At 34.7% G+C, this 15,782-nt stretch overlaps 1 protein-coding gene across 1 annotated transcript; it reads right to left on the bottom strand.

Annotated features, from left to right (window-relative positions):
- Positions 1-14,227, bottom strand: LOC123292304 (collagen alpha-1(XI) chain-like). The gene is made up of 27 exons (XM_044872899.1): positions 14,149-14,227; positions 13,586-13,726; positions 7,844-8,080; positions 7,612-7,771; positions 7,123-7,285; positions 6,585-7,053; positions 6,353-6,522; positions 6,111-6,284; positions 5,981-6,052; positions 5,812-5,922; positions 5,493-5,753; positions 5,229-5,426; positions 4,865-5,170; positions 4,650-4,811; positions 4,530-4,574; positions 4,261-4,467; positions 3,089-3,664; positions 2,812-3,028; positions 2,580-2,740; positions 2,244-2,513; positions 2,024-2,185; positions 1,744-1,959; positions 1,455-1,684; positions 1,165-1,400; positions 907-1,094; positions 625-843; positions 1-391 (listed from the first exon to the last, which is right to left on the bottom strand). Exons 2-27 carry the CDS (start codon positions 13,722-13,724, stop codon positions 248-250), a joined length of 5,493 nt encoding a protein of 1,830 aa, XP_044728834.1. The 5' UTR covers positions 13,725-13,726; positions 14,149-14,227; the 3' UTR covers positions 1-247.
- Between the last annotated feature and the right edge of the window lie 1,555 nt (positions 14,228-15,782).

The raw sequence follows: 15,782 nt of genomic DNA, 5'->3' as shown, positions 1-15,782 counted from the left end.
GGAATGCTCATATTAATATAAGTACATAATAACACACTAATTGACAAGATTTAAAAAACTACAGGTAACGGCTCAAATTGCACATTCTTATCATGTTTCCTTTGACTTCCTGCAGTTTTTTTTTAAAAGTTAGTACCTACTAAAAACTAAAAGAAACGCTAAAAGTTACTACTACAATAATTGATGTTTTGGTTGATTCGTTGATAAAATTCATGTGCAGAGTTCAATGTGTACTTATGTGTTACTGTTATCTAAAGCAAACCGGTCCAACCAAAAATCCAAAGGCTTGATTGGGATTACCGTAGTCTACTGGATAAAAATCTATAATTGGTACCTCATGTAAACGTTTCGTACGGATTTCAAAAACTGTTTCACTTTTTGATTTTCCATTCTGGAAAAGAAAAGATAAAGGTTTTATTATATTTCAATGTATGTAAACGTTACGTCCTTATAAAGAAAAACAGAAATCTTATGATTGGATAGAAATGATTATCTCACAGCCCGATACGAGATTATGTCATAACCAGAGACTGATAGTAGTCGAACAAAGTGACTATAATACAGGATTATTATTTATAAGAAGTTTGGAAGAAACTTTTGAATTCACTGTCAAATAAGACTTACCTTACATCCATCAACCAATATATTTGGTTTATTACCAGATGAATATGAAAATTCTTCTTCATTCCCACTTAAAATTTTAATGGCTGAATTATAATTTTTTGCTTTGGAATTATACCATGCTGCGCTATTAATACAAGTATAAGTGAAATTTTGATGGGCACTCTGTGCAAGTAATCTTAAAAAGGTCATTTGAACAACACCAACTGTTTCGTATGTTATCTGAAAAACACCACAGTTAAATTTGGAAATATTTTTTAATATATTCTAGTTGAAAATATTTACCCTGAAACCACCACGTAAATTTGAGTACCAATCTGTCTGATCATCATGCTCTTTACGCCAGGGAATATTTGGCATTTGAGAACTGTGAATGTCAGGATATATGCAAGTTTCACCTTCGTTTGTCATATTACAATACACATAGATCGAATCATCTGGCATTCCTAAATTTGGATCAATCCAAAACCAACCTAAAAGAAATCAATTGTTAAAAGTAAAATTTTGTATTTAATTTCATCGTTTTCTTTCTGTTCAACAAACCATCTTTGTATTGCGGATGTCCATAATACAGATCTTTGCACGTACGGGCCGGATTATCTCTTGATCCCACTGGTTTACGTACACGATCCAGCTCCTGTCGCATTGCATAAATTGAACTGTACATATCCAAAAATTTGGGACCAACATCCTCTTTTGGATACGTTAAATTTTCTTCGGGATTGATGTCATCACCTTTCTTTTTGTTTATTGCATCCGCATAATCATTGTCCTCTTCCCTAAAATGAAAAAATCTGAAACATTGTACCTTAAACTTGTTTATGAATGCTTACGGTTCGGAACTACGCTTGGATCGTTGAAGAATGTCATGTTGGAACAGTAATTCGGGTGGAAGTAATGGCATTTCAGCAGGTGGACCTGGTGGTCCAGGTGGGCCAGCAGGGCCAGGTTCTCCTTTGATTCCAGTTGGGCCTTCAGAACCCTTAAGACCTTGCGGTCCCTCAGGCCCTACCGGGCCCATAGGTCCTTCATTTCCTTTTAAACCAATAGGACCAGGTGGACCCTAAAGAAACGAACAATTATACATTAATGAAACATAAACTGAGAAAAGTATATACATACAATTTCTCCTTTAACACCTTCTGGACCTTGATTTCCTGGAGGACCTTGATGTCCTTTTTCGCCTATATCGCCTTTTTTACCAGTAGGCCCCATATCTCCTCGATGTCCTTTTTGACCTCTTTTACCTCTATCGCCTTTACTACCCTTTAAACCTATCTCGCCATTTTTACCAGGATTACCAACTGGCCCTACTTTTCCCGGTGGTCCAACGTCACCCTATTAAATAAATTCTAGATAAAAATTGCTTCAATTAAAATAATTGCTTTAATCAAGTACGTACAGCTGGTCCTGGAGAACCACGTAATCCAGGTAAGCCTTGTGGGCCGGGGACACCTTGAACTCCACTGGGACCTTGAATTCCTGGTGGGCCTGGAGCTCCTTTATCACCAGATTCTCCGGGTAAACCAGTACTTCCTTGCATGCCTGCTGGACCTTCGGGTCCCTGAAAAACATTTATGTATATATTTTTCAAATACAACGTATTGAAGAATAAAGCATACAGGTTTGCCGGGTAAACCGGGTTGTCCCATTTTTCCTGGGGAGCCTGGTTCGCCAGGTGGACCAGTGGCACCAGGGCTTCCATCAGCGCCATCTTTTCCCGTGTCTCCCTTTGGTCCTTGTGTTCCAGGTTCACCAACACTTCCAGGGAAACCTGGAGCACCGGCAGATCCTTTTGGACCTTCCGGGCCAACAGGTCCTCGGGGTCCAGGAGAACCAGGAGTTCCCGGTTTTCCTTCTTCTCCTTTTTGCCCTTGTGCTCCACGCTCACCCTAAAATCAAGTTAATAATCGATGTGTATAAATTTTTTGTTAATTCTAAACTAAAATGATAATTACGTCTTTGCCATCTGCACCTGGTGGTCCAATGGGTCCTGGTGGACCTGGTTCACCTCTTTGTCCTTGAAGTCCTTCAGCACCAGGAGGCCCTTGAATACCTTGTACTCCTTTGACACCACGTGGTCCTTGTTCACCAGGTGAACCGGCCGGACCAAGAGGACCTAGTATATAACGTTTATTATATCGTTTTCTGAAGAAATTTGATAATAATTACTAAATTGTAATATTGTACCTTTCTGTCCGATATCACCCATGTCACCTTTAAGACCTGGTGGACCAGGTAAACCTTGTGGCCCTGCTGGGCCAGCAGGTCCGGATACACCCTTTGGACCATCTTCACCCTTTTGTCCTTGGCGACCGATTTCTCCTGGTGGTCCTGGTTCTCCGGGGGCTCCTGAGGGTCCTGGTTCACCTCGCAAACCTTGAGATCCAATTGGTCCAACAGGTCCCTAAGGAAGATTTTAAATTAGGTACAACAATTTGCTTTTTAGTAATAGTGAATAACTTACAGTTTCTCCTCTGGAACCTTTAAATCCTTTTTCACCGGGGGGTCCAGCATCGCCTTTGTCTCCATCTTCACCAGGAGATCCCATTGGCCCAGGAGGACCATCCAATCCTCTTGCTCCGGGAAGACCGTCTCTTCCAACAGGTCCAGGTGGGCCGATATCACCACGTTCACCTTTAAGTCCGGTAGCGCCTGCTGGACCAACGGGCCCTACTCGTCCTTCAGGGCCAGGTGGTCCATCTTTACCAGGTTCCCCTTGCTGGCCTTTGTCACCCGCAGGCCCCATAAGCCCCGGAGAGCCTACTTCTCCTTTTAAACCAGGTATTCCTGGCACACCTGCATGCCCCCGTTCTCCTGGAAAACCAGGTGGGCCAGAAGTACCTGGAGGGCCTGGCTTCCCTTGTGGTCCAGGGGGGCCCGGCGGTCCTTCTTTTCCTTGTTCACCAGCAATTCCTGGTTCTCCAGGCAATCCTGGATTACCTGGTATACCGGGTTCTCCAATTGGTCCTGGTTCTCCAGAAGGTCCTGCTGGACCTATAACACCAGGTGCTCCTACAGGTCCCACCGGACCAGTTTCTCCCTATCATGCAATAATAATTAAAAAAAAAGATATTATTAATTTAGACCTTTTGTAATACTTGAAAGTAACGAATATTTTTCCTGTTATGTAAAAAATTGCTTACTTAGACTTAGAAGGCTCTTAGAATAAGACGAAAATGAACACTAAAATATTTTTAGATATATTGACGGTTCGAGATATTGACAACTTGAAATGAGAGTATTTTTATATCGTTTGCGTATAGAAGAGAATTTTTCAACGAAATAAAACGAAAATCAATGCTATAGCATATTCGCATATTAACGATTTGACCCTAGACTTGAAAGTTGAATTTGCTGGCGTGTGTTAAAGTTGAAGAATGAGCCTTTATATCATATACGCAAGGGCATCTAAAATACATTTTCTAGCACGATAGTTTCGGATCACTATGATAATGTGCAGTTTAGTGATTTAAATTCCTGATATGACAAAGTTTAACGATGAATTTATGGCTGCGGAATCGTTCTTGTAGGTTATTTGGTTATAATTCGTTACAGTCACAGTTGCTATCATCTAATAAATAATTGGACGTATCTTAATCAAGAAAAAGGTGAAGCTGCATTGGAAGCAATACTCACAGGAGGTCCTCTTTCTCCAGGTGGACCTGGTAAACCATCTTTTCCATTAGTTCCTGGTGGCCCGGGAGGCCCAATAAATCCTCGAGGTCCATCTGGTCCTTGTAATCCTCTCTCACCTGTTGGGCCTGGAGGGCCCGGTTGGCCTGTGTCTCCTTTTGGTCCTGGAGTGCCTTCAGATCCACGTCTTCCACGGGATCCACGGAAACCCTAATATTATATTTTGTTGAATTATTAATATACTTATATTATAATTGTTTAATTGTACTTACTCGTGGCCCACTTTCACCGCGTTCTCCTGGTAGGCCGGTATTTCCCTTTTTAACGAGAAAAAGTAAGTAAGAAATATGTACAGTTATATTTTTTTTGGCATAATTATGTGATAAACTTACTCGATCGCCTTTTTCACCTATAGGTCCCATTTTTCCCGTAGCACCTTTATCACCTTTGTCGCCTGGATTTCCAGGATAGCCAGGAAAACCTTGTAAGCCTTGTTTGCCTTTTTCTCCCGGCATTCCTAACGGACCAGTTTCTCCACGAGGGCCATCAAAACCCTAAATATAGGAAATTTTTAAAATCTGCATATTTAACTATAATTCTTTCTTACTTTTGGTCCTTCCACTCCTTCCAGCCCAGGCATGCCTGTCGGTCCTACTGCACCTTTGTCTCCCTTTGGGCCATATTCACCTTTATCACCGTCTACTCCACGATCTCCTTTATCTCCTTTCTCCCCAAGGGGACCTCTTTTTCCTTCATCACCTTTGGATCCACGGTTACCCGGGAATCCTACAGTACCTTGTGGGCCTTGCGGTCCAGTTTCACCTTTAGCTCCAGGCATTCCTGGATTGCCTGGATGTCCTGGTAATCCTTCAGATCCTGGTAAACCCGGTAATCCAGGTTTCCCTTGTGGTCCCTAAAAGATTTGAGATTTAAAACAATCTGGTATTATTATTTATTTTAAATATATGTACCACTATACCCGTCGGACCCAATAAACCTTGAGGTCCTGGTGGACCAACTGGGCCTAGCGGGCCGGTTTGACCTGGTGGTCCTGGTTGACCAGGAGGTCCGTTATTTCCTTTGGATCCAGGAAGGCCTTCACTTCCAGGAACTCCTGGATTGCCTTGTAAGCCTGGGAATCCTCTTGGCCCCATGAATCCTCTTGGTCCCTAATATAATAACGTTTTGGTTAAGAACAAAATTGATAACTAAAATTGATTACACAAAAATCTTACCAATTCACCAGGCATTCCTGGTAACCCTGGTGGACCTTCCTCTCCTTGAATACCATCGTGGCCAGGCAAACCTCTTTCTCCTGTGCTCCCTGTAGCTCCCCGTTCACCTTTTTCGCCAGGGAGTCCAGGTACACCTCTTGGTCCTGGTTCCCCTTTGGCTCCGGGGGGACCAGTTGTACCCCGTTCGCCATCTCGACCAGAACGGCCTCTTCTTCCTTCTCGGCCAGGACTGCCAACTGGACCAGGTAAACCTGGTTGGCCCTAAATATTAAGCTATTACTTGCCAATTGAATGTATTAAATAGGAAATATATTCATACCGGTTCACCAACTTCTCCTGACTCTCCTTTTAAACCTACAAGCCCAGGAGGACCTTCTGGTCCTGGTACACCCGTTAATCCTCTTGGCCCTTCAGTTCCTCTCATTGCCATCTGTAAACCAACATTTTTTTCAATTTGTGTTTTAATAAAGAACGGTAATTTATATTACCATATGTTGTGACAGCATTTGTCGGAATGTTTCTGTATTTGGATCTGGACCTTTATCATTGCCTGAATTCAACTAAAATATTTAAGAATAAGTGGATTTGCTTTCTTTATAAACAAATTTAACAACTTACTGGAATTATAAAAACATGCCCTGGGGGTCCTTGTATTCCTGAGGTGCCAGCTAAACCGTCTTTACCAATGTCACCTTTTGGTCCTGGAGGACCAGGAGGCCCTGGTGGCCCTGGATAACCTCTAGGTCCTGGAATACCTCCATTTATTGAATATATACCATTATCACCATCTGGCTGAAAAATAGATACCGAATAAAAATTTTTTGTTTCTATTAATTAATATGAAAATATTTTGAAAATACATAAAAATTTGCTGGTGTTGTTTCATAAAGATCGTAATCAATATCTGGATAAATACTACTTGTGGCATTTAATGTACTTGAAGTTGTTGTTAAAGGTGTTCCATAACTAGATGTTAAACCAAATCGATTCACATCATATTCAGTAGTTTCAAAGCGTCCATTATTATTTTCTAGAACAAAAAATCATTTAATTAGAAATGTTTCTGAATATTTATGAATCTTTTTAACTTACCTGTTGAGGTGTAAACAAATACATTAGTATGGTTTATTGCATTACGGTCAAAATTTTCACTATTTTCTCCAGAATAAATGCCCCTCGAGTCTTCTTCAAATGATGTTCTAGACCCACCAGCTCTATTGTCTTCTCCATATCCATTGGAAGACGATTCCCCTAAAGTATATATTCTTCTTCGATCACTTTCGCCTCCTAATGAAACACTACCGCTCCCAGATACTCTGGAACCTTCATTTCTTTCACCTGTTGCAAATCCTCTTGAACTTGAACTTCCAAATGTTTGTATTCGTCTTCGATCATTATCTTCGCCCGATGAAGCACTTCCATTTCGAAATCCTCTATAACTATACGACCATGTTGCACCAGAACCTTGGGCACTGCCATAATCACAATATGGTGAGTACACATTACAAATTTCAAATGCAACGTCGGGAGTGTTCCCTAGTAACAGAGTTTCTACATCCCCCTGAAACATGTATGGCAAAAATTAAAAATTTACTTCAATAAGTTGGTATGTATTGTTAAATAATCTTACAGTAAAAAAATCTTCTTGTAACAATTTTTGACCAACTAAAATAATACCCTCGGAATTAATTTGTGAATCACTCTCTCGATATAACATTTTGGTTACTTGTGTGTCACAATCTAAAATAAGCGTAACTGCATTTCCTTTTACGCTAAACGCCAATCTGTGCCATCTGAAAATATTTCAAAATATCATAAATCTGAATAAATGAATAACACAAACTTCAAAAAGAATCAAATGCTATTAATTGTAAAAATAAAGAAGGGAAGCATTGATTTTTCTAAAACCTTTTGATATCATTTTAACATAACTTTAGATAAAAAGGCAGTACATAGTTGGTGTGGTATTGAAGTCGTGTGAGTGCGACCCCTGTAGTCCACACGACTAACCCCCAAGAGGGGGAAAAATGCCAATTACTTATAAAAAAGGTCTTGTTAACATTTATAGATCAGGTTTCGAACATGTTGAACATAAAAGTGAATTTTCCTCTTAACTTACTGTCCATCATTAATACTTTGATTGAAAAATATCAAATTATCTTCTGGTGGATTTCCATCAATGTCCTCATAAAAAAATGTGATGTCATTACCAATCGCTACCGAAATATGTTCATCGCCACTATTACTATAAATTGTAAATAAACTTTGGATATCAGCACCTGAAAAACAAAAGCAAAATCAATACCGAAAACTAGTTTTATGAAAAGTTTTAAAGCAGGAAAATAATTTACCTTCAGCTGCTTTTACTGTAGCTAATATTGAAAAATCTTGTGGAAATCCTGTTGGGTACAAATCCGCAGTGTTCAATGTTAGCAAAGCTGTTTCAGATAATCTATATGCAGATTTAGTTATAGTATAATTTCGTTTGATTTCTTCGCTAATGTTGTATTCACATATTCCGTATGCACGTGACACACCCGCTGGTAAATTTTCAATTTGTAGTTTTTCCAAAATATCCACAATACCATCTGCAAATAAAATAGATTACATAAAATTAGTTCTTTTCGCTTAGTGTAGAATTAAAATAAACGCTGCCCGTAGAAATATTTATAACATGACGCTGAATTACTAGATAAATTTTTTTATGTTCTTTATATAATAACCAGGTAAAATGTTTTTTAATAATAGCTTATAACATTTAATTAATAGTTTATTATTTAAATAGGTTTTGTAGGAATTGTTTTCAATGTTTATGCATCTGTTGTCGAAATATTCTAACCACCTTGAGCTCGTAGCTGGTAAAACTTGAATGTTAAAATCTAACTGTATATGAAAGAGATAAAACTAGAAGGCAATAAAAGCGAAATTCTTTTAAGGGTATTATCAAATATATTATGTGTCCCAAGGCCCAAACCCAATGCTTACTTGGAACTCAAACACGAGTCCCTTTTCGAGAAATACTAGAAAATAGAAAATTGAATTGTAATTAAAATCATGATTCCTAAATTCATAAACTGTTGATAGAGTTTCACTAGTTCATATACCTTTTAAACATTCATAAATATAACTTGAATATAAAATTGAAGTGCTTGGTAATTCAATTAAAATATTTTCAACCCGGAAGAATTGTAAAAAATATTGGAATATTAATTAATGTTACAAAAATAAAATATATTTATAATAATTGCATGTGACATCATTTGTATTAATTTATGAATGATTTATTATTTTAATTAATGCCATTATTAAATCGTACGCATAAAAAATTTGTTCATTCAAATTTTTGAAATTCACTTAGTAGGTTCCTTTTTAAAAGATTATATGTGCATTTATTTGTATATACCAGCTATGAATGAGGCTCCTTTTGCATGGATATTTTTATAATGATATGAGTCAATACCAGGCATGGGCAAACGTGACTCAGACAAGTCCCTCAGACTTCTGTAGCTATAATAAGAGTAAGACAGTGACAACCTAATCAGTGACAACCAAAAATACGAGTAAGGCAGAGAGACAACATATTTTTTTCTACCTATCTTATTACTATTAGAGAAACTGAGATAGGTAGAACAGTCGTATACCCGTCTCGCTATGAGCAATGCGGACTTGGATAAAGAGACACAGAATAAAGTTTATGGCACACAATAAAGTTATAACAATGGTGACTTCGACTTAAAATAACTCGCCCATGCCTGGCCAATACTTGAGTTTTTTTACCGAGGTCAACCTTGGGAATTGGAAAGTGTGTTTTCGAGCCTAATAGTTTATATTTTTGTTAAATATAAGTTATTTTAAAGCAGAATTAAAAGATCGAACTACTTAAATTTAAACTGTTCGCTTAAAAAACGTACTTTGTTTTTTTTTCAAGCTTGGCCTCGGTTAAATAACTCAAATGCCTTAGTATATTCCGCGTGCACATTTTCGAAAACACGCACAGAATAATGCATTTACATTTAAAAATACTCTAGTTTTTTTGAATTATTCTCATTTAATATCCATTTATATTAATTAATAACATTTTAAAAATTGAAATAGACTTAATACGAAAAGATTCAGTAGTATGACTATGATTTAAATCTGTGCATGTATTATGTGACCTTTAACCAACTGAGAAATTACTTTATAATTGTTCTAAATAAAACATTGCGTTGGAAAATGTTTTTAAATATAAATTCTTCATATTTATCCCGGTAAAAGGAAGCAGCGAATAGACATGATTCTCAGAATTTTGGATTTTTCATTCTAGAAAGTTATGAAAAATGAGTCAAGACTCTGACCTAGACGCTACTCGCATCAATTATTAGAATCCCTCGTCAAATTACTGTAGAAATATAGTAACTTTTTTAATGTTCTATTTTTTTTTAATAAAGACCAATTTTAAATCAAATTATCGCTTATTTTCACATTTTAGAGCCGTCGATAAGGTTTTTTAGCGATACACGTATGGTAACGCATTATTAACGTACTTCTGCGATTGCCCAATTCGGGCTGTGTACCCGCAGTGCAAATTTCGCAAGAGTACGTTAATAATGCTGTTATCCTATCAGTATCGTAAATAACTATTGTGTGATGACTAGCAGATACCCGCCCACTTAGCTGAGCAATTTCTCCTATAGACTATCACGTTATGGCTCTCACTTATCCACTCTTTTGTTCACAATTTTATGGATTTTAACTTTTTTGAAAAGAAAGTTTTGCCCATGATACTCGCTGACATTGTAACTTTCTATAGGTCCAATCAGTAAATTAACCTGATTTTTAAACTTTTTGGATCCAAATTACCCCATCCACCGAGTTTCATCAAATTCCAAAACAAAATTTTTTTTGCGATTTTCTCGATTTTATCAAAGGGGTATCCCTTAAAAAAATTGCAAAAAAATCTAGAAATTTTTTTGTCTCCAATTTCGATAAAACTCAGTATATAAGGTCATTTTGACCCAAAAAGTTCAAAAATCGGGTGCATTTGACGACTGGTCGAATAGATTTTGAGATACAGACTAAAATCGATCCAAATATTGCGATATCTCAGAAACTCTGCATCCAATCATTAAATTAACCTGATTTTTATACTTTTTGGATCAAAATTACCCCATTCACCAAGTTTCATCAAATTCCAAAACAAATTTTTTTTTGCGATTTTCTCGATTTTAGCAAAGGGGTACCCCTTAAAAAAATTGCAAAAAAATCGAGAAATTTTGTTATCTCCAATTTCGATAAAACTCAGTATATACGGTAATTTTGATCCAAAAAGTACAAAAATCGGGTGCATTTGACAACTGGTCGAATAAATTTTGAGATACGAACTAAAATCGATCCAAATATTGCGATATCTCAGAAACTCTGCATCCAATCATTAAATTAAGATTTTTTTTATCTCCAATTTCGATAAAACTCAGTATATAAGGTAAATTTGATCCAAAAAGTACAAAAATCAGCCTTCTAGACCCAGCGGTTTGAGATGTGCGTTGATCGATCAGTCAGCTTGAATTCTTATATATATATAGATATAGATTGAGTTTATCAATAAAACAATATATGCGTTTAATCATAATGTATAAATTATTTCCCTAATTAATGAATAATTTTAAATATGCAATTAATTAAAATCTGTAGTTAATAAGACTGCACGAAACAGTATGTCAAAATATTATAATAAAATGATTTGCTTTTTGACGCCATTATTTTTTTAAATTCATCGCCTGCAATTATTTTAATAGTTATGAGAAAAGTGCCCGGTACGATTTAAGCACTGGTATGTAACAGACCATGAATACACAGTCAATACATTTTAATTTTATTAATTATATTATATTTTATTATTTAAATATTATATTAGAAGCACTTATATATATATGAATTATGATAAATAAATCAAAATATGTGTCGTGCTTAACAACTAGGAAGGAGCCATCTAATATTGTGTCCTATTTAGGAATACATAGATCTTAAACAAGAGTTCAATGAACAAAATATTTTTATAACGATATTCACAGTGTTTAATAAAAAAGTAATTTAATATAATATGTAAATCATATATTGATTATTAGAGAGAGAATTTGGAGAGATATGATTTAGTTAATTGAATTGAAGTATGCGATATATATAGCAATTTAATTTAGAATTTCAATATAACGTCTTAATTATCTATTTATTACTAAATTAAGGATGTATGAGCATGACAACAATGTTTGATTTAAAGGCTCAAAATTTGTTTGTAGGTAGTCTTTTACTCAAAGAATATGTGGTTAAAATTTCAGCTTAGGTATCCGTGCAAATTTTTAAGAAAAAAGTCATTAAAAATCAATATAAAATACATTGGCTCTTATGGAGGAATCTCAAAAAACGACATATTTTGGAAGTTTTTGATAATTTTCATTTGGAATGAATGAAAGCAAATTTAAAAAGACTTTTTAATAGAAAGTAAACATATTAGCAATGAATTAGAAAAGAAAAAAACTAAGTGTCACCGTCCATATAAGGGATGTAAGAGCAGGGTAGATTAAGGGTTGAAATTATTTTTATCTTATTTTCAACTTTGATGATGAATTTTGTTATAACTTCATGAATGTAGACGAAAAATAAGAATAAAATTTTTCGATATGTGTCTTGGTTTTCGAAATATCGAAAGCTAAATAATTAAACAAAATTTTCAATTTTCGATATTTTGAAAGTTAAGCCAGATATCGAAAAATTTTCTTCTTACTTTTCGTCTTATATCGTCAAGTAATAATATAAATTTATCATCAAAATTGAAAATATCTATTTTTAAATTTGTGCCCCCACTACCATGCTCATACATCCTTAAGACTTGACAAGTGAAATTTATGAAATTTAATAAAATTAAAAAATCTTTTTCGAGTGAAAATTTCTATCGGCCCGTTAGATGATGTAATATATGTATAGTAAATAATATTTGGTTGGGTAAAATTTTATAGTTTCGCATCATCAACATGCTGTGAATATAAGCTACAGATATAACACCGTAACTACACCTATTCAATAATAAATAATGCTGTACAATTAAATATCAATTAAGTGATTCTGGTCTTTAACAACTTCTGATTAATGTTAATAAATGACGTTAATAATATCAATTAAAAAAACACAGTTATTCCAAAGTTTTAAGTTTTGACGAGTCTTCATGCCTATCTTTTTTTAAAGAAGAAACGTTGGTGAATATTTGAATTTATTTAATCCTATCCGCCCTCGTTACTGGGGAATTTCAATTTTAAAAACAACGGCCACCATTTTATCGACTTCATTTTCTTGGCCCTCATTTATTTCTCTTTTTGTTCACAATTTCAAGGGTTGAATTTTTTGATAGGGAATCCTATTTTTTGAAGATATAATACAGCACCTGTTACTTACTGATATTGTAGCATTCTATAGGTGAAATAATTTTTTTAATTGGATGAGTAGGGAATTCAAAAATAACAGATTGTCAAATAACTTTTTTTCCCTTTTTCACCACCAAAATTTCCAAAAATCCGTTCTTATGAAGCGTCTATATCGCAAAATGAGCAACTATGCTAAATTTGAATTTAATCGGGTGTATAGTTTTAGAGATCTCGTGATGAGTTAGTCAGTCAGTCAGTGAGTTAAATAGTTTTCTCAACGAAATTATCATTGTTTGGCTGAGATTCCTATACTTAGTACTCTCAACTTAAACTACAGGACAGATATCCGACCGATGAATACACTTTCAAACCATTGTATACAATTTAATGAGTTCGAATTAATGATTTGGCTTGACGTAGCTTATTTTTAAACCAAATTAGAATTTCAATTCGAGTAAACTCACTGCTTGAAAACACTTTAGTTTTGTAACTCGATTGTAATTGGTTTTAAATGGAAAAAATGACTATCTAGATAAGATGAAAGTAGTAATGTCTATAATTATGGTGGAAGCGCAAGTTAATGATATCATAAATTTCCATCAAAAATTGTCTATACTTATAAGTTTCAAACCAATATAATAATGGGCGCTAAACAAAAATTTGAATTTATTTTAAAAGAATTTAAGAACAACTCACCATCCTCAGTTTCTTGAGAATTAGCTCCATTCGAAATTAAATGAAATACCATTAGTATAATTATTCCAGTGTGAAAAATTCCATGTCGAAATTGATGCCATGTTTTTAATCGTTTGAACCATGAACGCAGCGTCATCATACCTTCAAAGATAAAGTTTGTCAAAGATAAACCATTTTTGGTCTAAATCTTTTTTGAGAACCATTTTTTAACAGATATGGCAAATTATTCGAAAACGTTAGAGATAGATCAAAGCTATAAATAGCTAAAATGTTTTTCATCAAAATGCCAAAATGCCTTTTGTTCGAAACTTTTTTCAAAATTGTTAATAAGTAACTATACCAAAAGACAACACGTCAGATTTCTCTCAAAAAGTAAAATTTTATATACTCATTGTAGATTAACAACATAAAAACTCTTTCGAAAAATATTTATTTGCTCTAGTTGCCGTACCCTAATTGCCATAATCTAATTTTTTACAAAAACTATTTTCGATTTTTATCTACACTATTTATTTTGCAATTCTCGCGAAAAAAAATAATAAAGAAAATTTAAAAAAAATTACCTGAATCTGATGATTCAGTAGATGACTGAATTTTATTTGACCGTTCAAGGTAAATTTAATCAAACTCAAAACTAAAACATTTTCGGCACAACATATCTAATACTTAAAATATTAAAAAAAACTATCTAAGTCTTAACGAAAATGTTTCCCGTTTAAGAGTCTTTTGTGAACTAAATTTAAAATATTTATTACTTTGTATATAAAATAAATATTTAAGAATCTATATTAATTATGCGTAAGTACAGAGTGTACAAAAATTTGATTTATTATTTGAAAGTTTAGATATAACTCTTTAATTAGTTCAATAAATACAGCAAAAGTAACCTGCTTCTATTCATTTATTCATTAATTTTCGATTAATTTTCTTACTTTTGTGAATTTTTGTATTCTAGGTTTATTACTTCATAAATAATCTATTTAAACTCTTTTAGCTTTTTCCCATTTTTGAATAAAACATGACATAAGAATCGATTAGCTAATTTATATTTTGTTTATGTTATACTTTTTAGTAGAAGCCAACCAAGAAGGTCTTAACAGATTAGAAGATAATCTGAAAAACCAACAATTAAAGGCATGGACCAGCTACGAGGGAGGGCGAATCGCCAAAAGCCTGTTGAGTGAAGGAAACTCGCTCGGTAACAGAGCCGAGGAGATCTTGAAACTAAACAGAGCTGATATTAGAGTCATCGTAGAGTTACTCACAGGGCATGATAACTTGATCAAGTTCCAACATCAGATTGGAAAAAGACAATCTTCCGCGTGTGATTGATCGATCCACTTTCTCTGTTACTGCCCGGCGCTCATACAGCAGCGAAGGAAATGGTTTGGTCCGGCCATAGTCGAACCAGAAGAAATTAGGAAACTCAGCGCTAGGCAGAACCTGGGTTTCAGTAAATCAGTTGGTTATAATAGCCACTGAAAAGCGTAGCGGGGATAGAGTACAAGGGTCTATTTGGCTAAGTGCTCTGAACCATTGCTTCGAGGCCCGATGCTCGAGCATGGCCCGCTAACGTCCATACTCATATTCATACTCATATACTTTTTAGTTCAACTATCTACAAAAGCGTGTTTTATAGTTTTTTAAACTTTTATATTGATTAATATTATGGATGGTTATCTGCGCTTCCACCATCAAAAATTTTTTAGTTCCTGAAGATTCTGATCAGAATAATCGGATAAACTTTCTAAATTATTGTATTTTTATCGATCCTTGATAAGTGTGTGAATTCAATCTGACGTTTTGAAGTGGATGAAAATCACGTTCAAAGATTCCGTTACATTTAGATACGTACTAAGCTTATAAAAGCGTGTTAAAAAAGATAAAATTGTTGAGTGCCACACAGTATATTGTTGTTTGATCTGGAGTAATAATTATTATTCTGATTGAACTCTTCACGTCTCTGTAAATATTCACCACGTTTTCTCAATTAAATGATTAATAGAAAAGCATCTGTAAGTTCAATTTAAATTAAAATTTATCACATTATTTCATTAGATTTGTAATATTTGTCACATATTTGTCACAATATAAGTGAATGTAGATCAAAAACCAACACCAGATACAAATATCTACAATAGAAGAAATAAATCTGCAGTTTTCTTTTCCTGGTGTTCTAAAAATTTTTTCGAACAAA

Source organism: Chrysoperla carnea, chromosome 2 (assembly GCF_905475395.1).
Source record: "Chrysoperla carnea chromosome 2, inChrCarn1.1, whole genome shotgun sequence".
In the NCBI taxonomy this organism is placed as follows: Eukaryota; Metazoa; Arthropoda; class Insecta; order Neuroptera; family Chrysopidae; genus Chrysoperla; species Chrysoperla carnea.
The sequence above is the reverse complement of the archived record's forward strand: the minus strand, read 5'-3'. Positions and strand labels throughout refer to the sequence as shown.

Excerpts from the sequence above, each read along its gene's own strand:
- LOC123292304 (XM_044872899.1), bottom strand. The coding sequence starts at position 13,724 with ATGATGACGCTGCGTTCATGGTTCAAACGATTAAAAACATGGCATCAA. Across the intron at positions 4,812-4,864 it reads AAGGAGTGGAAGGACCAAAA|GGTTTTGATGGCCCTCGTGG; the intron begins GTAAGAAAGAAT and ends TCCTATATTTAG. Across the intron at positions 1,685-1,743 it reads AAGGTGTTAAAGGAGAAATT|GGTCCACCTGGTCCTATTGG; the intron begins GTATGTATATAC and ends TCGTTTCTTTAG.